The 24,264-nt window shown below is 37.9% G+C and overlaps 1 protein-coding gene across 2 annotated transcripts in view; it reads left to right on the top strand.

Moving 5' to 3' along the window:
• KIAA2026 (KIAA2026 ortholog) overlaps positions 1 to 23,577 on the top strand; it is a 55,675-nt gene extending 32,098 nt beyond the window's left edge. The window contains exons 5-7 of one of the 2 annotated variants that reach the window (XM_054809215.1): positions 11,008 to 11,123; positions 14,760 to 14,944; positions 17,175 to 23,577. In XM_054809215.1, coding sequence (XP_054665190.1) covers positions 11,008 to 11,123; positions 14,760 to 14,944; positions 17,175 to 20,791 — 3,918 coding nt within the window. In that variant the 3' untranslated portion in view covers positions 20,792 to 23,577. The remainder of the gene's footprint in view (positions 1 to 11,007; positions 11,124 to 14,759; positions 14,945 to 17,174) is intronic. The other variant, XM_054809214.1, reaches the window with a different exon arrangement.
• The last annotated feature ends 687 nt before the right edge of the window (positions 23,578 to 24,264 follow it).

Here is a 24,264-nt window from a genome sequence, read left to right as displayed (position 1 = left end):
AAGGGTAGACAAATGCTAAATATGTCATAATTGCTCTTTGAACTGAAATCTGATAATGTCATTATGTAATTAAGTTGCATGACTTCAGCAGGAATACTATGTTTAGTTCTAATCGCACCGTCTTAAAAACAACAAACACAAGTACAGGGGAGTTAAGATACAACTCATTCAGCATTCAGAAGTTGCAAGGTAAGGACAATCTGTGTGCTTGTATAGATCTATCAGAACATGATTCTGGGTCTGTAAACACTTGTGTTGTTAGAAATTTTATATAAATCAGAAAAGCTAGGATTAATTGCTGAAGAAGTGATTATAAGGAAACAGTAAAGTGAAGTATTGATTTTTAAGAAATAAGTATCAGGCAAATTTTATATTCGCTTTTAAAAAATACAAAAAGAAAGATGTTAAATTAGATGAATAGTCAATAAACTTGACTTGCAAAAATGAGGTTTCACTTTGCAAGGGAAGGCGTTAGAATTTCATGTTTGATGTCTAACACCATGTGTAATTAGGTTAGATACCTTAAAAACTGGAGGAAATGCAGATTTTAGTGCTTCAGCTCTGACACAAATGACAGTGGTAGTTTCAGAACCATCCAGAATAAAGTTTGTTTCAATTTTTCTTCAGCGCCTAGTCTATTAAGTAAACATTGTTCTAATTTGATGGTGGAAATTTGACCTTATGTGAAAGCTTATTTTAATATGATGGTATTCATTCTGATGCTGTTCATGGACTTCTTTCCTGTTTTGACCCAAAGATAGTGTTCTTACGACTTCATGGTAACTTTATTGATTTTTTGTTTGCAATAGTGACCTAGGTGAAGCCATAGGAATCTTTCTTCTTTGTGGCTGACCTGCTCGGTAATTCCAGGTTTAGTAGTTGTTAGCACATGCTACTGAGAGAAGCCCTCAAGGCAAGCTTTAAAGCTTATGTTAAATACTAACACATATTAGAAACAGAGCTTGTCTAATTTATATTAAGACTTTAAAGTACAACCTTTTTCTTAGTCCTAACTGCCCTTTGTTTCCTAGGAGACCATTCTAGAGTACTTAAAAGGATTTCCTTCTCCAGAACTTGGAAGTACTGGAGGCTGTAATGAAAAAGCTGAGCTGTAAGACTTCTTTAAAATGAGTAAACTTACTGTTTTCCTGCGTTTTCTGCAGGTAGTTGGACTGGTTGTTTCTGACGCTTTTCAGAACATGAACTTGAGCCAACAAATGACACGAGAGATTTTTAGCCCAAACCAGTTTTGTTTGGCAAGTTAAAAGCAAATTAGAACAGGGTTATGTAATGGAAAGCCATGGGTAATTTTAAGTGTAGGCATTACTACCAGTTTCTCCTACAACAATGAAGTAATAAACCTGCTGGAAAGGATTTTCACTGTTCGGTTGATTAAAACAGTTTGGTTCTGGTACTCTTTTGTACATCTGTATTGTCTGTTGAATTAGCTATGAGTAATATTTTTCTATTAAAGTCTTGCACTTTTGCTTGATTACTAGTGATTTTGTTGTAACAATGATGAGATTTGCCTTAGTGCAAGTTTGCCATAACTGTTTAGAGAGGAAAATTAAATTTGACCTCAGTTCTTTGATTTCAAACAGAAGTTCAACTCAGTATTTTCTCTTCCCTGACTGCTTCGCTCTTGAACTCTAGCCACAGTTCTGAAAGTGAGGCTGCAATTTCACATATGCTTTCAACTGACATAAACCAAAACTGCTGCCAAATAAATAGTTGTTACTCTCTGTGTCTCTGGCAGTTTATATTTTCTCTGCCACCCTATGGGAGAGGGTGGCAAAATTCTTTGTTCAGCTACATCGTGAGAGAGTCAGTGATCAACCTAACTACTTTTTTACTGCTGCTGAGATGTTTGTAACCCAGATCAGTTTTCTAGTGCAGTTTGTCATGTAGTTGCACAAATACCTGTGCTTGTGTTCTGTCACTTTGAGGGGTCATTGTAAGGACAGGAATGAGCATCTAGGAGCAAAAGAAAGTGGGACTGCTTTTGACTGGAAAAATGCCATTTTGTGGCAGATAAAGTTGTACGTGATGTTACAATCAAGGGTGTTCTAAAAAGTCTACCCCTTCAGCTACTAAACGCCTTACCACCTACTACATTTCAAGAGGGAGAGGAGAAAATAAGTTAGTCAAATTTACTATTTGAGTGCCTGACTGGAAATCAGAAAGCGGGAGCTGCAGAAAGGGGACTTGAAGGACTTGAGTCTAATGCTCTGTGCACTGTCTAGTGAAAGGATGGAGGATAGATCCCTAAGGAATGTCTAAGCTAGCTTTAGTACGTTCCTTAGGACGTGTGAAGTGACATCCTTTCACTTTAAAGCAGTGTGACTAAAAAGTAGAGTTAAAATGGAATTAATAGAAAAAACCCACAGGATTTACTGTAACAGGAGTCAGATTCTAGAAAAAATTGTCTGGTTTGTGGCTAATACTGACATAGGTAAGATGTGGGGGAAGTTACAAGCAGTCAGTAGACAATTATAAATCTGAAGTAGAACATGCTGGCTAAAAATTCTGTTGAGATTTTATGGCATTCTTACCTCATGTTTGCTGAAAATTTAGACTGTGTATATATAAGCATAGCAGTTCAGTTGAATGTGAGCTCTTAGAAACTTGCTATAACTAGCAAATTGATCAAAACATGCAAAGTAGCCCAATTCCACTTAAAAATCTATTTGAGGTATTGATGAAAACATAATTTTTACAGACTTATGTAGCAGTGAAGCATTTTGCCAATATATTTAGGATAACACAAAGGCTTCTGTCTAATATATGAAATTTCATTTATGAGAAGAGATAGTAAAGTAGCACCTTCTATCCTGATCAGTACTCAAGATAACAACTATCAGTTTCTGATATTTTGGATCCCATTTTTCCCTGTTGTCTTCTGTGTCAGGTAAAATCAGTGGGAGGTTGCAGAGGGATAGGAAATATCTCTACTGTCTTTTGGATAGTCAGCTTCTCTTGTGATCTGAAGTCATTGGGGTTTTGTTTGAAACTGTTAATTAAGCTATTCTGTAGATCAGTTGTATGTATTTAACTGTTGCATGTCATAGCATAACTTGATAATTTTGTTATTCCCTTTTTGCCACTGTGTAGTATGAAACTGCCATGATTGCAGATACTTGATCAAATAGTCAACTTTGGGCTTTTTTGTAGATATTTTGCAAGCTGACTTTGTAGTAAGTATGTTTATTGTAAAATGAACGGGGTTTTGACAAGGACATTTAATTCTAGACCCTGTCCTGATTATGTGAAAGCATAGATTATCTTGGAGAGAACATAAACATTGAACGATTCCTTGTTTACTGAAATGCAAGACCTTGTTTTGGTAGCACCATTGGATTTCAATCATTCCCTGCAAGTCTGATTGGTAAGTCCATAGCTGTCTGGGGAGTGAGAAGGCAGGCTGGAACACAGGATTCTCACAGTTAAGTTGACATGGTTAGAATGGATGAAGGGCTGTACCTTCCTGAGAAGGAGACAAGACTCTCCCTGCAGGGAGAGAAAAGGACACCAGCCAAGTTCACGACTAATTAGGGTTTGGAGAAAATGGATTGAAGATTTTGTTGTTTTGCAGAGGCCTGTAACACACTGATGTTCTTGACTTAGTAGTACAAAAGGTAAAAACCTGCTTTAGAAAGATTTTGGGTTCTGCCATCTTCTAATGTTGTTCCTGAAAGTTTTAATTAGACAGTTGTACTTCCCAAGACAGGTGAATATCTTTGGGTTTGGGAGTGAATGTATTTTTTTAAGCAGGTGAATCAGAAGGGCTGAAAGCAAATTGAGGTTTTCTGCAGCTCTAAGTCCATATCACCTGCACAGTACACCTGAAAATTCAGAGTTAAAAACCCACAGGTTCCGGTCAGAAATATTTAGAACCTCAGACATAAATTTATTTGTAGGATACTGAGGCTATCCAAGGAAATACATTAGGCCAGAATGGATCATATTTTCTATGTCTGCTTTTTTTTGAAATTCCAAACAGAATTTGTTCATAGGAAATGGAAGTATCTAAACTAAGAGACCGTTTTCTGGTTTTTTACTGATGTGCTATACTCCACTTTTTTTTTTTTTTTTTAAAAAGTTAATATATGGCAAAAATAATGTAAAATGACTCATTTACTAAGTAAAAGTTTATAAAATATTTCCTATGTGTACAGTAAGGAAATGGGAAATATTGTCATATGTTTGAAAATATTTCGTAGGGAAACTGTGTTTAGACAAGACCATACAGGAATTTCCCAGGATTGCTCAGCAGGAATTCATGTAACCATCAAAAATAGATTAGGGCTCTTACTAATATTTTAGTGAATTGGACCTCAACTTTATGAACAATAAAGTGGAAAAACTTACTGTGTCTTCTAATTTGGGCCCTGTGGAAACTACTGGGTTATATCTTATTCACTTTTTAGCAGGAGGTGAACTTCATTCTCCCCATTCCTCCTTTCTCCTCTCCTGGCCTCTTTCCCCACTCCCCAGTGAAATATGTACCATGCTTGAGACTTTTTGCATGTAAGGAGTTTTCAGTTATACTTGTTTTCATCTGTATTACTATATCTACATAAATGTACATGCAAACAAATAATATTATAGACTGAGAAATCTGTGTTTGCACATACATTTGCAGGTTTAAACTGCAGATTAAGAGATCCTTATTCCAATAAATGTTTAGGATAACATAATTTAGTAGACCTGCTTGAAGTCTTGCAGCTGAAAAATTTTCTTTAATTTAAGCTTTGCTTCTGTTTTACTATGCATCTTTGTCTGTAATGTGTCTAACATACTCTCTTTTTCCATTCTTTGTCCCAAAAACTTGATTTGTACTTTAGTCACTTCCAAATAGTCTGTTACTGCTTTTTCTGGCTTGCCTGCGCCTTCTAAAAACACTGTTATGAGCCCAAAATGTTGAATGTTGAGTCTGAAACTTACACATTTACATCCATGCAGTTTCCTGTACTTCTAAGGAGAGATTGCGCATGTGGAAATCCAACCAGTTATTTAATTGTCAACCAGCGATTTAGTTTCATAATATGGATGAATTAAGCCAATTTTAGGCTTCAGATTTTGAAATCTTCTCCATAATAATACTTTTTCTTCCTCTGGTATTTCTGCATTCTGCTTATCGCACTAGCTTTCAATTTTTTTGTCCCAGTCTTCAGTTCTTCTTAGCTCCTCCAGTATCATCTTCTGTCTATATTGTCTAGTTTTTACACAACTATTTTCTGTTAACTTCCCACGATCTTTCATGCCTTTCCTTGTGTGGCTAGCCCTCCCATAAATATTTTCTAAGAAGCTTTCCTTAAGCCAGTTTTATCATGTACCTTTCTACAATTCCAAGTGTGGATTCTGCATCAAAGATGTGAATGTGTACTCATACATTTGATCTGGAACATTTTTGTCATAGAGATACTACTGTATATTCGGAACATCTGACAGTGCTTTGGATTTTGGTCAGTTAGTACATTATTTTGAAAAAAATTATTCAAGGCATTCCTGTCAGCACACAGTTATAACAAAAGACCTGATCTTAAGATGTTCAGCTGAAGAATAGAGAAATACTTGTATATCCAGAGTTAAGAAGATGCAAAATTCATCTATATGAAAGGGAGTTAAGTAAGATCCATAATAGCTTAAAAGATACAGCTCTTTTGTAAATAGTTTAAGAACCTATATACATCCAGTTTCTTCCTGAGTTACAGAAGTGTAAGTTAGATAATATTTTGAAGTTCTTCCAGTGACAAGTAATATGTGACAGTTCGCTGCTGGATGACTTCGCTCTTCTGAGTTAAGTTCAAAAAGATAGTAAGATAATACTGATAATAAACTTTCTCCTGTGTTTTTGTGTTTTATATCTTTAATATGGTAGATTAATCAACACGATGATCGTGTAGTAATTTTGCCTGAAGAAAATTAGAACATGTGGCTAAATGAATGAAAAGTCATTTCATAGTAATGAACTAAACCATGTGATAAAGACACTATCGGTAGCAAGAAATTTATTGCTTTGTTTTTTTAAATTCATTTGTTTGCAATCTTTAATAAGAGATTGTGGGATACCACTTTAGCATATAGATTGGTGTGACCAGATATCTAGGTCATGGAAGTGCAAGCTGAAATCTTTAAAAAAAAAAAAAAAAGTTTCGGGGCTGATATAAGATATCTTTTCATAAGTTGCCAGTAAATGCCCAAAGATAAAATTGATTCAGGGATGTCATGAGTCTTTCATCCTGACTATATCCAGTCCTAGTTTTCAAATAACATCAGAGGTTTGCTGTTGATAGATATTTATAATATTCAGAATGACATTTCTGAGGGTAAAATGCAAGATACTGACTTTCAGAAACTTTAACTCTAGTAGATAACTACACATTTTCAAAATGAAAACACTTTCAATTATAGATGAGTTTGTATATTATGTATATAATCTCATAATGCATTTTTATTCAGTCAAAACTGCCACTGAAGTGTCTGAAATTCTAGTATTTGGCCCATAAATTGGTTAATAAGAACATTCAATATCAATCCATATCTGAATTGAAAAAGTTACCGATCTCTTTTCTTTAGGTATCTGATGTCCAAAGCAGCTGCAGATCACCAACTCCCTCTCTGTGTGACATCACTAGAAAACGCTAGACTGGTGATGTCACACATACCACAGAACCCCGCTGCAGAATGGAGCAGGCCTATTAAGGGTAAGTTTTTTCCCTCCACCACCACCCCTTTTCAACAATATTGCATGGTTTTATAAGATTTCTGATTTTCTTTATTTTATGTCCGTGGGATATAAAGTAAAGATTAAAGAAAATCTTACAAAACTGCATAATATTGTGGTTGTGTGTGTGTGTGTTTATTTAAAAACAAAACAAAAACTCCCCTATAAAGTTCAGTCCTTACCCCATATATCCATATCCTGGCTCCAGTCTGCTTTGGGGTTCCATGATGAATATGCCAGAATAGTGTATGTTGGGGCATCACGGAGAGTGGAGTCAGCATTTCCTGGCTGCTCTGGATGTCAGAAACCTTATTCTAAAAGGTAAGTTTTCAGTTGAGAATGTGTTGAATGTCTTTCTGTGTTTACATGGAAACATTCAGCACATTTCTAAAATGTATTTTTATTGTGTTTTCATTTTTAAAATTTAGTTGTAACTTAACACAGCTGAAAGTCACATTTTATACTTGTTGTCTGTCTAGGACTTTTTCCTCTTTTGTTCTGTTGTTAATGCCTTACATTAGTTTCTGGAAGAAAATAATGTTTTGTTTGTCACTACCTGGAGCAAGATGGTAACTAGAAGTCAGATCCAAGCAGTGGTACTGGGAATGTGAATTACCACATAAGAACATAACCAGTAAACAACCAAGTTAGGTACTGGATATTTCTATTTAAATGATCAGTTAGGAATGCAAGCTCTTATCAAACTTAGGATTAGCTGTAAATTGAAGGGGAACAGTTTCTTCACGCTTCCATTAAGAACAAGCACTTCAGCGATAGAGAAAGATTGTTTTTACCTGTAAAGTACTGTCTTGGGTTGATGTAGTTGGTTAATTTTAGTTCACGTCTACTAATAAAATCCTGCTGGATTTCGTAAACACCAGAGGGTGGTGCATCCAGATCTCCGTTTCTACAGACCCCTTGTTGACAAGAGGACTGAACTATGGGGCTGTAATAACTATCCCTTTGTACTAACCCTGCCATTCCACTAAACCACTCCTCCTGAGATTTCCAGAACAGCTGTATTTTGATTACTTTGAGTGGAACAGTCATGGATACTCTACTTTGGTCAGTTCCTTCTGTGCCATTAGATGTTGCATTCCATCTATTTGTTAATCCCATGACACAGTAAGTCATACTTAGAGGGTTTTATCTTTCATCATAAGGAACCCTGCAGTCAGTGGTTGAAAGGGACATTTGGAGGTCCCCCCACCTTGAAGCAGGACTTCTGTCAGTGCTGCATTAAGTCATCCATGACCTGACTAGCCGAGTTCTGAAGATAAGAAAGAAAGAATGGAGGTTCAAGAGCTTCTCTGCACAACCTGTTCCAATGCTGTGTGTTTCTGATGAAAATATACTTTCTAAGGTCCAGCCTGAACCTCCTAAGCTTCAGTCTGTAGCTGTTCTGCATTACATCATTTGGCATAACTGAGAGGAGTTTGCAACACAGATATTTTTAAAGGCAAGTTTATTGTATGTAGAAATTAGTAGGCAGCTATGTAATGTTGAAGTAGGGAGTTAAGTCATAGCTCTATCTATTTTTGATTTGCCTTTTTTTTTCCCCTGGAAAAAACACAAGACTATGTTAGAGAATGAAATTGCACAGGAAAGGTAATGCTAGATTTTGTAGTGATGTGTCTTAAGATTATAGATTTTTTTGTCACTTCCTTTTTACTATTTTAATATTTAAGGAATAATAGCAGGTAATTTGTGTAACATCTGGGCTTTGCAGAAATCTTACGTGTTTGCACAGAAAACCAACTGAACCACAATAATTAAAGATAAGGCCTTTTTTTAAAAAAAAAAAAAAAAATTTTTTGGCCCATATTTGTTCTGTGTCCTTACTACTTATGAGGAAAGAATATTGTTCTCATGGCTTAAATTTGTGTATGTTTCCACTAACAGGTTTATTGTCAACTCCTAAACCCCAGTAAGAAAAATTAGTAATTGGGATGCAGGGAAATAATTAATTTACTTTTTAAAAAAACTTATGTTTCTATAATATTTGCGTTAAAATTATTTGGAAGCAAATGTGGAGTTTTCTAGATATTATATCCAGAGGACACTGTTTTTGTTAAAAACTAGTTCTAGAATTTGGGGGGGGCAGAGGATTGGTTATTTTTTGTTCATTTTTGTAGGCAAGGAGAAAAGTGGTTTGTATTTGTTCTTCTTGAAAGTGTTAATGAAGGTAGTAGAGCCTTGAAGTCTGCTCTTGACTAAGCCACCTACTTGTGGCTGGCTGTCCAATGCATGATACAGTTATCACTGTAAAGCTTACTCAGTGGTCAGCTGATACTTACCTGGCTCATATTCTTTTTTCTACTTAAGCCAAGATCTTAGCCTTATTTAAAGATAAAGAAGTCGCAGAAATTAAAAATCTCTTGTTGTTTTTACTCTAGTAATTTTTCATATCTTTTTAATATCATGTTTTCAGACATCCCATTCTTTGCTATATCAAATGCATCCGTATCCTGATACTGATGGCATTGTTTATTGTTGCTATTTTGATTGTCCAGTAATATTGTGTGGTATAGAAATTAATCCTTTTTAAAACTGAAACGTTTTGTATATCTTACAAGAAAGATAAATCTTTGCACATAATATTCTTTCGTATGTTAACAATTAATTCTATTGACTACTAACATTAGGAGGTGCTACCAAATGCTTTGGTAGGCTACAGTATACACAAGGGCTGTTTTCTCTTGCAGTGCTCAGTGGCAGGTTTTATGCTGCAGTGCATTACATGTGCAAATATGGCCACAAGTGAAGGAAATTAGAATACAGTTTGCTGGCTTGTCTGTGTGCTCAACACTAACCATTATGTGGTAACGTGGCATAATTTCCTACTTAAAATCTTTGCTTTTGTAATTTTAATTGAAGAATGAAGGAGTAGTTTTGTTATGTAACATGTAAACGATGATCCATTTTTAAAAAAAAAAAAGATACCTGATCTTCAAACAAGCATTCAGCCTGACTGATCTTGCTGTACATTGGAGAGCTGCTGAAATGTGTGGAAAGGAATTATTCCAAAGTCCATATAAAAATTATTGTTGTAGACTGCTGAAAGGCAGCTGTGTCAAGGTTTATCCAGCTTTTCCTGCCCTACATTTCTTGATGTGCTGGACCACAGAAAGCTGTGAAGGATATGATATCTGTCAAAAGCTGAATATGTATATGAAATAAATAAGCTCCCAAGTCTTGCTTCTTTTTCTTGCAGAACCATAGTCTCTTTACTGTCTTACATCGTATCTGAGAAGTCAAGAGATAAAATCCTCATTTACATTAAAATGCACAGAATAAGTAGAATGGCAGAAGTACTAGAGTGTATCACATCTCTTTTTGTAGCTGTTACATATATATGCATTGTTCAGTCTTTTATGTAATAAACTAGAGAATAAAGGTTTGGGGAAGAAATACTTACAGCGAGTATCTAAGAGTGTTAAGCGATGTGTTCTGCAGCACTATGGCCACCATGGTTGTGCTGCATATATGTATATACATGCTAATTGTCATTTCCTGATGTCTTTTATCCTCATTCAGCCTTTCTAGATTTATTAAAACGTGAATTCTTCATGGGAGATCATGAGGTTATATGTATCATTTTGGAAAAGAAAACCGTTTTTAATTATACATTTCTGTTGTAAGCTTCAAGCTTTTATGTTGGAAATCTGGTCTCTGCTGCATACTCTGTTACTTCAGAAATGACAAATTTGCAAAACTTTTCTTAAAAAAACCCCTTTATCTAGAACTTCAAATAAAATACAAAAATGTAATGCAAAAACTGTGGGTTTTATCCCTGAAAGTTATAGTAAATTGTTTTTGCTAATAATAATAAAAATTATATCACTTATGTTAAATGAGATTACGGTAGGATTTTCTGAGAAATTTTATCTGTTAACTATTTAACTATTTATCTCTTAAGCAACATGTACATACATGGTTTGTTTCCCTGACCTGAATGGATTACTACCTATGTTAGTTACTCATTTAAGTAATTTTAAACACATGGTGTGTTCATAGGATTGTGCTTTAGTTTGAAGTTTGACCTGTAAAAAGTTAACATCCTGGCAGTACTGCTTTTTTAACTCTGACATTATCTCTCTGTAGTATAAAAATGTCTTACAGAGGTTGAGGATGGATGTAACTGTGTAGCTTACTAATATTTTCTTCCAGTTATTTTCCTCATATGCTATATTAGTGTACCAGGATTATTGTAGTACTAATACAATATAACAAGATTCAGGTCTAATGCAATGGTAAATAAAGGGTATTTATGTTTGCAGGGAAGATGGTACCACCGGAAGCAAGCAGTAAAGGAATTGCATGGTACGTTGATACGACTGCTTAATGAACTGTTACCATGGGAACCAAAGCTAATGAAAGCATTTCAAAGAAACAGGTAATTAGCTGCTCTTTTTTTAAACAGTAGTGCATGGGATGGAAACCAGAACAAAATTTACCTTTTAAAAACTAATGAATAAGTTGGCTTCTCAAATAAATTAAATGAAAATACTTTGAGGAGAGGAATGAGGCACTGGCAGTGCTTTAATTGGAAGAGTTATTTTATGTTCCAAACTTACTGTCTCTAAACAAAGTTGAGTTTAACCACTTAATATTTTTTTCCTCTAAAATGCTGTAGAATCCTTAAGCATGCCTATCAATAGTTGTATCACAATCCAGCTAGGATTTGTTTTGCTGTTTATTTGGTTAAGAGGTGCTGAAAACCTGTATCTAGAAAACTAGAGCAGGGCTTCTTAGAATACTTTGTCAGACTACTGAATGTCTAAAGCTACCTAAATTGGTTGTTAATGAATTTTCCACAAAGCAATTCTTCAAACATTGTTTTGAGGTCTTTGTAACTCTGTAAACGTTAAATGCATCTGGAATAAGGTGTGTAGGAGAAACACCAGTGAAGCAGTGACTGATGTAAATCTAGTAAGGGCAAGTATTAGTAGCAGTGAAGATGCTACCCACATTATAAATCCTAGAGAGACTGGATATTGACTTGGTGTCGTGATTGCGTCTTGAAGCTTGGTGCCATTGTGATCTATTAGTCTTACAGCTGTTGCTTAAATCATACCTTAGCTTTGCCACATAGACATTTGAGAAGAAAGTAATGATTGAAGCTTGAACTCTGTGTCAAATGATGGGTAAAGTTAGGCAGCTGCTTAAACGTTCAGTGTGAAGGAAGCAGCTTACACAGTTATGTGGTGCAGAAGTGATTCTGAAAAGTGTTTAAACAAAAGCAAAACCAACACCATAGTGCTAAAGACAGTAAACAAATAGAACTACTAAGAGTTGGTTCCTTAGGAGCTCATTTTATGAATATCATGCATGAATTAAAATCCTTATTTGGAAATCTAGGATGTTGTTGAACATTTTCATTTAAATAATGGACCACAGTACAAGTTTTGGGGTTTGGGTTTTTTTTATTCCTTTCAATTCAAGTTTCTGTTCATTTTCCTTAGCTGTTCATTTCTTCCTGTCTGTAGCAATTCAGACTCCTTTTGCAAATGTGGCAGATAGTAATCCTGTTAGAAAGGATTTCAGTTTCTGGTATATGGAGTTTCCAGTTAAACCTTTATGTAAATTCTGCTGTGGAATGGTTTGGTACCCAGTATTAGTTCTTGTTTGTTAAAAGTGGATATAAAGTACAGGAGTAGAACTGCCATGTAAAGTGTGTAGAAGTACTATATATGAGGTGTGCATAATATGAGAAAATTTTAGTCTGGTACTGGGTGGTTGAGGTCTTGGATGTACATGTGATGGTAGCTAAAGAAGCATCCACTTAGTGGTGGACAATTTCTGAGATTAACTTAATTTCTCAGGATGTGTGTTTTAGGCTGTAACTCTAGTTTATTCAGCAGTGCTAGCCTCGGTATTTCCATGACATAACTGTTTGGGTAGACACATAGTATACCAGGGAACAGTGCCAGCTGAAAAACAATTTTTACAAATTGGGGGGAGGAAAGAGAGATGGGGAGGGAGGCTAGATCAGTGTCTTGGTCTGGTTCATTATGCAGCTGCTAGGCAGCTGTGTAGCACCAATGACTATGGTGAAGAAAGGGAAAAAGCAATTGAGTAAAGACTGCTTATGCTGGTGTAAACAGGAGCACCACCGCAAGCTTAGCTGCAGTTGCACACTAACAGCTTCAGCTTTGAAAACTTCAGCTTTGAAGTTTTCCTTCCCTGTTTTTTTATTGTCTTTAATTAGTAGGAGCATTCTGGATGATCAAAATCCTTTTTTTTTTTTTTTTCCCGTTCTGAAAGCTCGTCTGGTCTTGTCAAAATTATGACAGAGTATAATGTTGAATGGTATTTGAATAGCAGCAAGGTTTAAAAGGAAAGGTTACTTGTGGCCCCTGATCACATTTGTTCACTGGCCCCACAGCAGAAGTTCCTCAAAAGAAAAAAAAAAAAAAGAAATTCCCATCCAGAAGCTCTTGTACAATAGTGGTTCCCTAGTGTCCTCCCATGGCTCCCTAGTGTCCTTCTATAGTTCTTCCACACCTAGACTTCAAGGTCAAAATCCTAATGACAGAGTTGAAGTATCATCCACAGTACATCTTCCTACAGATTTCAAGGTTGTCTTCTCTCAGTGAGAGTGTCAAAGCCATAAGTAAACTGTTAGGTCTTACTGACCCTGACCAGCCTCATCTGGGCGTCCATGCGTATCACCTGCCCACAGGCCCAGGATCCCCATTTCAGGTCATTCTGCAGCCTTCAATCTCTGCTGTAGAAATGCCAGTTTCCAGCTCAACAACAGCAGTTACCCTGCTTGGCCTTGGGTAACCCTGGACTAACCCTCAGACTGACCTTGGACCTGCATCATCACAGTGGACCTGTCCAGAAATCACTCAACTGGGTCCTGACCCTGGCAGCCATCACTGGACCTTATCTTGATCTGAACCTGTGAATTGACTTCCCAGCCTGGCCTCAGACCTGCCTCAGCACCAGGAACTTGCCTGTTGATCTGGGGTCTTGGTTGATCCCAGTTACCAGCCCTAGGCCTGCCCTGCTCCCTTATTCAGGGGTGGTGGAATGGTGTTCTTGTTGCTGAGGCTCATGCCCTGCCAGCTGTGACATCATGCTTGGCTCCTCCCTCTCCTTCCTTTGGGGAGTAGCTGGCCATTGTTGGTCTCAATCCAAACAACTGTTATTTTAACGCATAAGAATAGGTAAATTTAAGATCTTATTCCTGCTGTCATAACGGTTAGATCCAGACTAGAGTCTAGATCCCACAAGGTGCTAATTGCTACAATCTATTTATTCATTTGCTAAATAATCCTCCTGGATATTGTGTTGGTTACCACCAGCTGAATCCTGTAGTTCAGTATATTTTTACACTAAGATATCCCCTAGATCTCATCTAAACAATGGTTTAGAAGAAGGGACAATGGAAATATGTAGCAGTTCAGGAGTATCAAGGTAAGTGGATGTGTTTCTGAACAGTGTTCAAATGAGTAAAGCAGCTATCTATTTTCATCATACGCACATTCTTTAGTGGAGTGTGAGCCTATGGAAATGACAGTGGCAGCTGTTCTAATGGTCCAGATATGAGAAAGTTTTCTTAAAGGAGAAAGTTACATTACATTGTCATAGCTGGGCCAAAAGCATGATGCATATAAGAAAAACAAGACTAACTAATTCTGTAGTTGGGGGTTGCCTTCAGGGCAAAGAGTAAACTTGTTACAGTTAATACTCAAGTCCACACAGGTACATTTGTCACAATGCATGATGAAGGAAGAAACAGAAGATGGATACAATAAAACATGATGGTCATATTTGACTCAGTCTTTTTGCCTATTGTTAGAGGGCTTAATGACATAGAATTCAGTTTTGGTGAGGGAAGGGATATTACTGTCACTTCATATTTTCTGGGTTTTAGAGACTTGCAGAAAGAGCTACCCTGAAACTTTTTGAAGGGCACAGGCAATTAATTCTACACCAACTTTTTGTGTTGCAGCAAAGACAAATTAAAAAAATGTCAAAAACAGTGTGGTTCTTTAGTAAAGTTAGTTTTGTTATTTTCAAGGTCTAGATTGAAGAAGGACTATGATGACTTTAAAAGACATCCAGACCATGATAAATTTACCAGAGAATTGTGGAGTAATGATGAAAGTGAAGTTGATTCTGGCAAAGATTCTTTTGCAGTATGCAGTAAATCTTCAGAGTCTGCAGAACATGTGGAAGTTCCCAAAAAAGATCACCCAGACAATGGTAAGCGTTTACTGGAATTTGATAGCTTGAACTGGCTTCAGGAGCTGAATGAAGTTGATTCAGGAGCTTAATTTTTCCATGTGAGCTTGTGTCCTACTTTTTACCTTTACTACTACTGTGGTAATATTGAAATGGCTTGTGATGCATGTCTGACGGATGTAGACTAGTAGGGGGCAGACATGACCAAGATAAAAATTCTGATTAATGCAAGTTTTTGCCACTTTTGTGCTTAACTGTTTATGCAATAAAATAGTAAGCCTGCTCAGAATTTACATTTATGGTGGGTTGACCTTGGCTGGCTGCCAGATGCCCATCCAGCTGCTCTGTCACTCCCCTTCCTTAATAGGACAGGGAGAGAAATAAGATGGGAAAGCTCATCGGTCGAGATACAGACAGGGAGATCACTCAACAGTTACTGTCACAGGCAAAACAGACTCATTTGGGGAAATTTAATTTGATTTATTGCCAATTCAAAATAGAGTGGGATGGTGAGAAACAAAGACAAAAACTAAAACATCTCCCCCTCCTCCCCATCTCCACCTTCTTCTCAGGCTCAACTTCATTCCCAGTTCTACCTCGTCCCCTGTCAAGTGGCACACGGGATGTGAGGATTAGAGGTTGAGATCACTTCATAACACTTTGCTCTGCTGCTCTTTCCTCACACTTTTGCCCTGCTCCAGTGTGGGGTTCCTCCCATGGCATACAGTCCTTCACAAACTGCTCCAGCCTGGGTCCTTCCCACAGGCTGGAGTCCTTCAGGATAGGACTGCTCCAGTGTGGGTCCCTCATAAGCCACAGTTCCTCTCAGGAGCCTGCTCCACTGTAGGCTCTCCGTGGGCTCCAGGTTCCTTCAGAGCATATTTACCTGCTGTGGAATGGGATTTTCAACAGGCTGCATGGATATCTGCTCCAGCATGTTTGTCCATGGGAGGGAATCAACCTGTTTCACCATGGTGGTCTTCATGGGTTGCAGGGGAATCCATTCCAGAGCCAGGAGCATCTCTTTCCCCTTCTTCTTCACTGACCTTGGTGTCTAAAGGGTTGTTTTCTCCTACATTTTTTCTTCACTGTTCTCTGTCACACTGTTCTGCACAGCATTTTCCATGAGGCATCACCAGCTTGGCTGACAGGCTCAGCCGTGTCCTGCAGTGGATCTATTTCGGAACCAGCTGTGTCTGGCACAGGGCAGCTCCTGGCCTCTCCTCACAGAGGGCCCCCTGAAGCCCCGCGCTGCCAAAACCTTGCCAAAACCTTGCCAAAACCTCAATGCACAGCCTCGCTGTCCACCCAGCACCCCTGTCTGCATCCTGGGCCCTCTTACCCACTTCATGCATCCCCTCCTTGCTGGCTGGTACAGCTCAATGCTTAGTATGAAACCTGTGGCACTCGCACCCTTGTCCCACAGGCACCCCACACCAGTCTGCATGAATTGCCAGCCCAGACCCCAGGGCCCCTGCTCACCGGCTAGTCTGGCTTGAAGTTTGACAGCGAATACACACACAGTGCCCCCACCCACACTGGATTTAGGGAAGATGCAGACACTCACCCCCCAGGTGGCACCAGGCACACAGGCTGTGACCTCCTGCTCTGTCCTTGCAGCTCCCCCTTCCTCTACACATCCCTTCATGGGTTTATATAGCTCTAGTGATTCCCTCATGCCTCCCAGCACAGTGTCCAGGATCTTTCCTGGTTTACAGTCATATCAGTTGCGAAGTCCAGGTTGATTTTCCTGGAAGCGGCACCTGCAGTTTCTTGATAGCCCATCAACTGGTGTGATTGGTGAGGTTTTTTCTTGTCATTGCCTCCATGCTTGTTTTGTTAGATCTGTGTCTCTTTTTCTTTTTTCCTGGCTTCTCCCTTTTTTCCCTTAGTTTCCCAATTAACCAGGTCCTTGATGAGATAACCTTGCTGGAATAAACATTCTCACGCTCTCACATGCCTTCATCAATTAGCATGAATGACCAGCTTTGATATCCCTCACTGTCTCCCATGCTGTTCAGGTTTGTGTCCCTGTATGTTCTTGTTTAGGACTTCCTCCTTTCTTTATTACCCCCTTTTTGCATTGAAAAAGGTCCTTGGCCAGGTGCCCTTAAAGGAGCAGACACTCCTTCCGCATATCCTTACACTTGCAAACTAGCATTTTGCCATCAGCTAGACACTGTAAAATTGTTATACAGAGGTATCAGTTGCAAACTTGTAAAACACAGTTTCTGTTTTAATATCCTTGCAGATGAAATGAAACTATTGGAGATGAATTTACCTGCAGGAAAAAACAGAATTCTGAAAAAAGAATCAATTTCTAAAGAAACACAGAAGACACTGCCCAAATGTGTTAAACGACAGTCCAAGCAAAATAGTTGTCTGGATCAAAGCACTAACGAGCTTTCACCAAGGAAGAAGGCTAAGCTGAGCACTAATGAGACTGTGGTGCAGAGTTCAGAAAGTAGCCTGCAGCCAGATAATTTTGTCACTGAGCTGAAACAGTCTGAAGGGTCAACTCTGGAATCCTTTTCCTTGACAGATCCTGCAACATCAGTATCAAACTTTGTGAAAGGGACCAAACCCATCCAGGCCTTGCTTGCCAAGAACACTGGGAACAAAGTGACCTTAACAAATCAACTGTCACCTCCCCCAGGCATAAATGTATCTACTTCTGAAAAGCCAGTTTTACCACCTTTGGAATCATCACTGATAAAACCAGCATTGCCCTGCCAGACCAGTTCAAAGACTCCTTTACAAATGGTATACAAAATGCCAAATGGACACTGTGTACCAATAGATCTTCACAACAGCTCTGTGAAAATTCAGATGCAACCTGTGATTGACCCTAAAACTGGAGAAAAACTCATGCAACAAGTTCTTATTTTACCTAAGAATTTTCTTATTCAGCAGAAGGAAGGAAAAATTGTTTCCAAGGACATTCAGTCACTACAACAAAAATCATCTGAGCTGCACTGTACAACTTTACCAGAAATATCAAATGTCAGTGTTTCTTTAACACCTGTTCTGGTAACAGACCCTGCAAATGCTACTACTCAGTCACCTAGTACAATTTTTAACAAGAATATTAGCCACTTGTCACACGCGACTGGTCCCATGAACACTATACAGCCATTGCCTGCTGTAACTTCAGCAGGTAACTTATTATCATCAACAGCTAAGGTGAGCCAAATGGAAACTGACAAAAGCAAGACTACAGTTTCAACTGCCGCATTCCTTGTGTCTTTGAGTTCACCTACTTTTTCCACAGCTAGCCAGTCTGTGATATCAGCAACAGCATTAAGTGGGTCTACAAACTCTGCTTCTGCATGTCATAGTCTTGCATCACAGCAGACAACTGACTCCTTTGAAACTAGGCAAGAGCTGAAGACAGTGTGTATAAGAGAATCACAATCTATTCTGGTCACAACACGAGGTGGAAACACAGGAATTGTTAAAGTGCGAACAAACCCAGACCAGATTTCACCCAGTAGTTTACCTTCTAGTTCAGTTTTCACTTATGCACCTCAACTTCAGGCCTTTCTTGTGCCAAAAACCACAGCATTATCATGCTCTACTCTTCCATCTGTAGCAACAGCCACATCTGGTCTCCCGCATATTGGACAGTCATCTCTTTCTCAATTTGCCCCCTCAACAGCTTCTTCCGTTAACATTCCAGCTTTTCCAGCTGATTTTACCCAGGCAATAGACAAGAATATCAAATTCACATTACGGCAGCCTGTTGTTGGGGCCACTTTGGGTAAAGTAATAGAGAACTCCTGCTGTGTGTCCTCTCCTTCTTTATCCTCCATTTCATTAACCAGCAATTTGATGGCAGCAACTCCAAACAGGCCTGTCAGTGTGACTGGCATTGGACAAATTAACACTGTCATAACTCCAAATTGTTCTGTGCAGCAACAAGGTGATACTAAAGCTAAGACAAATCCTATTATACAATCTGAGTCTATATCAGCAATAAATGGAGATTTAATCGGTGGTACTCCAGTCCAGAAATTTACATTAGTCACAAATCCACCTATTTTATCACCCTGTGGAGCGTCAGGAGTCAATGTTATGCCCTCTCCGGCATCCACTGGTGTTAATGCCCAGAAATTGGTTTTCATTAACACACAAGTTCCCAGTGGCCCATCAACCGCCAACCTTCCTTCTTCCCTAAGCAAAACCTTCGTTAGTGCCACAGAGCAACCGCAGTTGGTTCTGATCCCATCTACAGTAGGAACACCAATAAGAATAAATTCGTCACCAACTATTGCTCAAGTAAAAGAAGTGAAAATTGGACTCAATATAGGTCAAACCATTGTAAATACTAAAGGCAATGCACAGCAGGTTCCACCAGTTAATATATTGCACTCTGCCATTTCTAAGGGAGAAGGCAAAAAAAGCATGGGCTTGGCACTGTCTTTGACAAGCAGTGGTACTTTGGTTCCTGTTCAGAGTTTTGTGAGTCGAAGTGCTGTGTCAGTTAATGAATCTGTATGTGTTGCAACAAAAGCTGAAAATGCCTTAACAGTAACAACAGCAAATGCATGTCTAGAATCTGTTTCAGTAACATCAAGCGGGACTTCTTCTGGGACACGGCCCACTGTCTTGATTGGTGGAAATGATCCCTCAAGAATAAGGCCAATTCTGGGTAATCGAGTGTGCACATCAAATATTGGAAATACTGTGGGTATATCAACTGTGAAAACAGGACATCTTGCTTCATCTGTGCTGATTTCAACAACACAGCCAACACTATCTCCCCAAAACTTAGCATCTGCTTTGCAATTTCCAGTTATTAGCTTGCCTGGATCTCTAGCCACCCCCCACAAAGTGTTACACACAGTTCCTCAGTTGGCAGCAGTTCCAGCTCCTCCTCCAGTACCAAAAAGCCAGTTGCCCACACTTCTTCAGTTTCAATCATCAGGCATTTCAGCTGCTATGCCAAGTAACACAGGTATTCACAAACCTCAGACTGTGTTGCCCCCTCCATCACCAGATGCAGGTAAAGTCATTAGTTTTCCCAGTTTTTCTTCCCCACAATGCCAGCAGGTGCCTCCCCATACAGAGAAACAAAGTCATGCTTACACTTGTGCTTCTACCATTCAGACATCTGCAGCTTCAACTGTAATAAGCAAGGCAGGAGGTCAGTTGAATGAACCTTGCATTCAACAGAAAATAGTCATTAACACCTGTATGCCTTTGGCACCTGGAACTCAGATAATGATTAATGGTACTTGTTTTGTTGTTCCACCACAAGGCGTTGGAGCTGGCAGCCATGTTGTTCTTCTCTCTTGTAATACAAAACAGACACCTTTAACTATTAACCATGGTCAGGAGGCTCAAGGTGTACCAATTGTTAATCCCATAACCTCAAGAATCATGCAAGCACCAAGTAATTCATTAAGTTGGCAAATATCAAAACATCCTTTGAAAAGCTCTACAAAAATTGTGAACTCTTTTGGGTCTGCAGATGCTTTACCCATCGTACATGCAACACCCCAGATACTTAATACTCCAGCTAGCTCATGTATTCCACTGTCTGCAGCGACCCTGTCTGCATCTTCAGTGATCAAATCTCCTGTTAATGTTGTAGCTACTACACCTTCTGTGATTTCTGCCATTCATCCTCCGAACTCTCATTTACCAAGCAATACTTCAGTGCTTCACTTAGACACTTCTATCAAAAAACTGTTGGTCAGTCCAGAGGGAGCCATTTTGAATGCTATAAATGCTCCAGCATCAAAAGTTTCTTCCCTGTCTTCATCACTGCCTCCTGTTGTTGTGTCGACAAGCAGAAATCCTACCACTGTCTTCCCTGCATCTCAGTCAACTTGCCTTGATAAACCTGATAAAGCTGCACCCTGAATTTACCGCAAATGAGCCACTTTGAAATTTTGGGGCATTCTTCTGACTTTGCAATTTGTAACTATTGAATAATTTCTTACATTGTTTGAAACAGTTGATTTACTCAAAATTACTTAAGATTACAGTTCTTTCCTGTTTACCTGTGGGGCTTAGGGGGATGAAAAGTTATTTCTTTTGTCAGAAGTTTTCAGAGAGTTCTTTACTAAAAAGGTCAGAAATGACTAATGAGTTCCTTAAACATTTTAGTTTGGAGAAATCTAGCCCTTTGCACATGTTCCATCTTACAGTATGGACTGTTTGCCAGTGTGTTTATGACAGTATATATCTCCTTTTTATTTGTCAAATTTATTTTTTATTTGTTTCTGTAAAAAAATATTTATGCATTGTAAAAATGCAATCTATGGTATAGAATTGTACATACTCATGAATTCCTAACAATCTGTACTAAACTATATGTACAAAGAACTATGCTGTCTTATTTATGTTTTGTTTACATAATGTATAGTTTTTTAAGTATTTTAGTAACTTTGGACCAGTGTACTGTTTAGCAACAATGCAGAAGAATCTGCATATAATAAATGAAGTTGCTGTACTGCTTTGTGTTGGCAATAGTTTAAAAATGTGTATATCTGTTATACCATGGCAGAATACATATATATACATCTTCCTACCTAATGCAGATGCATCTCAGCTTTTGGAATGTAGTAGAATGAAATTATTTAATCTCTTCTGCTCTTCTTTGTGGTTTGCATTTCACATGATTTGATAGGAGTTGGAATGGAGGCCGTCTTGTTGATCTTCCTGATACAGGGTTGGATAATCCATATTTTATCCATTCTTAATAAACATTTGGTTATATTGCCTAAAATCTCCATTGATGTGGTAAGGCTAGAAATGGTTTCTCAGACACCAGTCTAAGCTGCACTGGTTCAGGACTACCATGTTTTGTCATAAAGCTCATAGGTTTGTTGAACAGTTCATTATTCTCTATTTTACAGCCCTGTATGCATTTCCACATATGTGGTAACTGTAACAAGGTCAGTCTTTAATCTTCTGTCTAGCTGTAACAAGCTACCCAGTTTTTTCACCAGTCATGCTTTCTAGATCTGTATTTTTCTCTTTAGCTTTTAATTGGTTTGTCTGGAAGGATAGTGCTAAAATATCACACAGTGTTAAAGGAGGCCATATTAGGGCTTTGAGTGAGAATAATTCACATATTACATAAACCTTCCGTTTTTATGCAGTGTATTCAATATTTGTTGGCTTTTGATCTGATAAAATCCTTGGGTATTTTCTGTAGATTAGCTGAGTTCACAGGTGCCTGTTGCAGTGTTTATGGAAATAGAGAAGTTTTTTGGTATCTTTTGAGACTGAGCATATAAAGAAAGGGTGCTCATCTAGCAGCTGTTATTTTATGGAAGATGGTGATTTTAGAAGTGCTTTTTAAAATCTGAAGTCATAGTCTCTCTTAGTTGCTTGGAAGATCCAGTCAGGCTGAACATGTTTGTATATGTGGGATTTTTTTTATTATTATTTTTAGAAACTTGAAGGGAAGATTTCAGAAGAACTCATGAATGTTAGTTGCCTTTTTAATAGCTATGACTTCGAAGGGGGATAAAAGCTTACACATCTGTATTTAGCAGCATTCTTCAACTGATTTTCATCAAGACGAAGCTAGAGCTTTTGCTCCTCATACTGTTGAGTTTTCTCCTTCCCTTCCCCATTTGCTATACGCAGTTTGGCAGTTTGGATTTTGCATTGAAGAATAAGACCCCAGCTTACTCCTGCAGTGTTGGCTGCCCTTCATATTGTTCTGAAAAGTAACCTGGTAACTAGTTAACTAGAGTTCTGGGACAGTGGGGGGAAGAAAGGCTTGTGCCTTCCATAGGTACCTTCCCTTTCTGCACTAACTAAAAAATTTGAATTGGAAAATTGTCTCTTTCTCAGTAACCTCTATCTTATCTCAGGGCTGGGAAAGATGGAAGCTGTCAGTTTTGAGGTGAGAGGTTTGTTTTTATTTTAGAAGAAGCTACCTGGTACACTTTTCCTACTTCTCACTAAAGATGTTCTGTAATCAATTTTGAAGACACCTATAGTAAGTGGTGTCTGCCTGCCAGAGTTTACAATATTAAGGATTTTAAAATCTGAATGCATTTTGCAGTTGAATGTTGCAGGTGACTTTTCGAACAGAGGAAGATGGCAGAGAATGGCAGTTTCTGCATGGACATTTTACATAGTCTAAAACCATATATACCAGCAATGTATGTTATTTCCATTTCACCTACTTGGTGAACCTTGGGACTGACTTTCTTGGATTGTTCTTTTACAATGGCTGTTTTTCCTTTTTAATTTTTATTTATGTTTGTTGTAGAGTGAATATCTACATTGTTTGGAAAGCTTAAGACTAGGTTCTACTATTGCAGGTGGCCTGGATGTAGAAAAAAATCTTGCATGACATTTTTTTGTGTTAATCCAGTAGAAAGATTTATGCTATAATTAATTCTAACAAAGAGAAAAGTTAGAAAAGCTTAATTGAGGAAATCAGAACTCAAGCTACTTACCTGAATTATTTCTGGAAAATTTTCTGAATTAGTACAACAATATTTTGTAATTGTTTTATAAATATTTTATAATTTGGGAGACATAAACTTTTTAACATGTGAAGTTATATTCAGTTTGATTAGAATTTTCATGGACTTTTATTCTCTACTGGACACATGGTCAGATTCCAAGTCCTATGGGAGAAAGGCTTGAGAATGCTATGTAATGCGTTTGCATGGTTCATTATTTTGTAAAAACAAATTTTAGTCATTTTTGTAAATAAAATTCCTCTTCCCATCACTCTCCTTTGATAATATGAATGTCAGAGTAAAACTTTCTTTCAAATGAAAGTAAATAGCCATTGACAATTTGCTGCTTATCTTTTGTTCTCTATACCAAATATATAGTTCTACCTATAGCATAAAAAGAACTGTAAAAAAGTAGATTATATTCACAGACACAATGAAAAAGCAGAACTACCTGCATCTTTACTTGAAGTTAAAAAGACATTTAATTACACATATAAACATATATATAAAAATAAATCTTTGAAGAAAATATGTTCAGTTTTTCAGGGCTTGTAAAATGGCTTGCTTTTAGACTCCTGCAGATATTATATACAGATATTCAGACCCTATATTATATACAAGACTTTGGTTTATTAATGACTTGCAACATTTTGGATGATATCTTTGATATTATCCTAAATGGACATATGCTGCACAATAATTTTGCTTTGAGTAAAAAATTACATTCATTTTGCCTCACTTTTCAAACTCGTGTGTGTGCTGCCATTTACTTCCGGGGATTCTGCCGCTACCACACTAGAAACAATTAAATTTCACAAGTATTAGGAGTCATAGAAGTACCTGTTCCAACCAAGTGTGTTACTATCAAATCATTCAAACCCACTCTGATTTCACTGTGTGACA

This window comes from Grus americana, chromosome Z, assembly GCF_028858705.1.
Source record: "Grus americana isolate bGruAme1 chromosome Z, bGruAme1.mat, whole genome shotgun sequence".
NCBI lineage: Eukaryota > Metazoa > Chordata > Aves > Gruiformes > Gruidae > Grus > Grus americana.
Note: the sequence above shows the minus strand (reverse complement) of the source record. Positions and strands in the feature narration are given on the sequence as shown.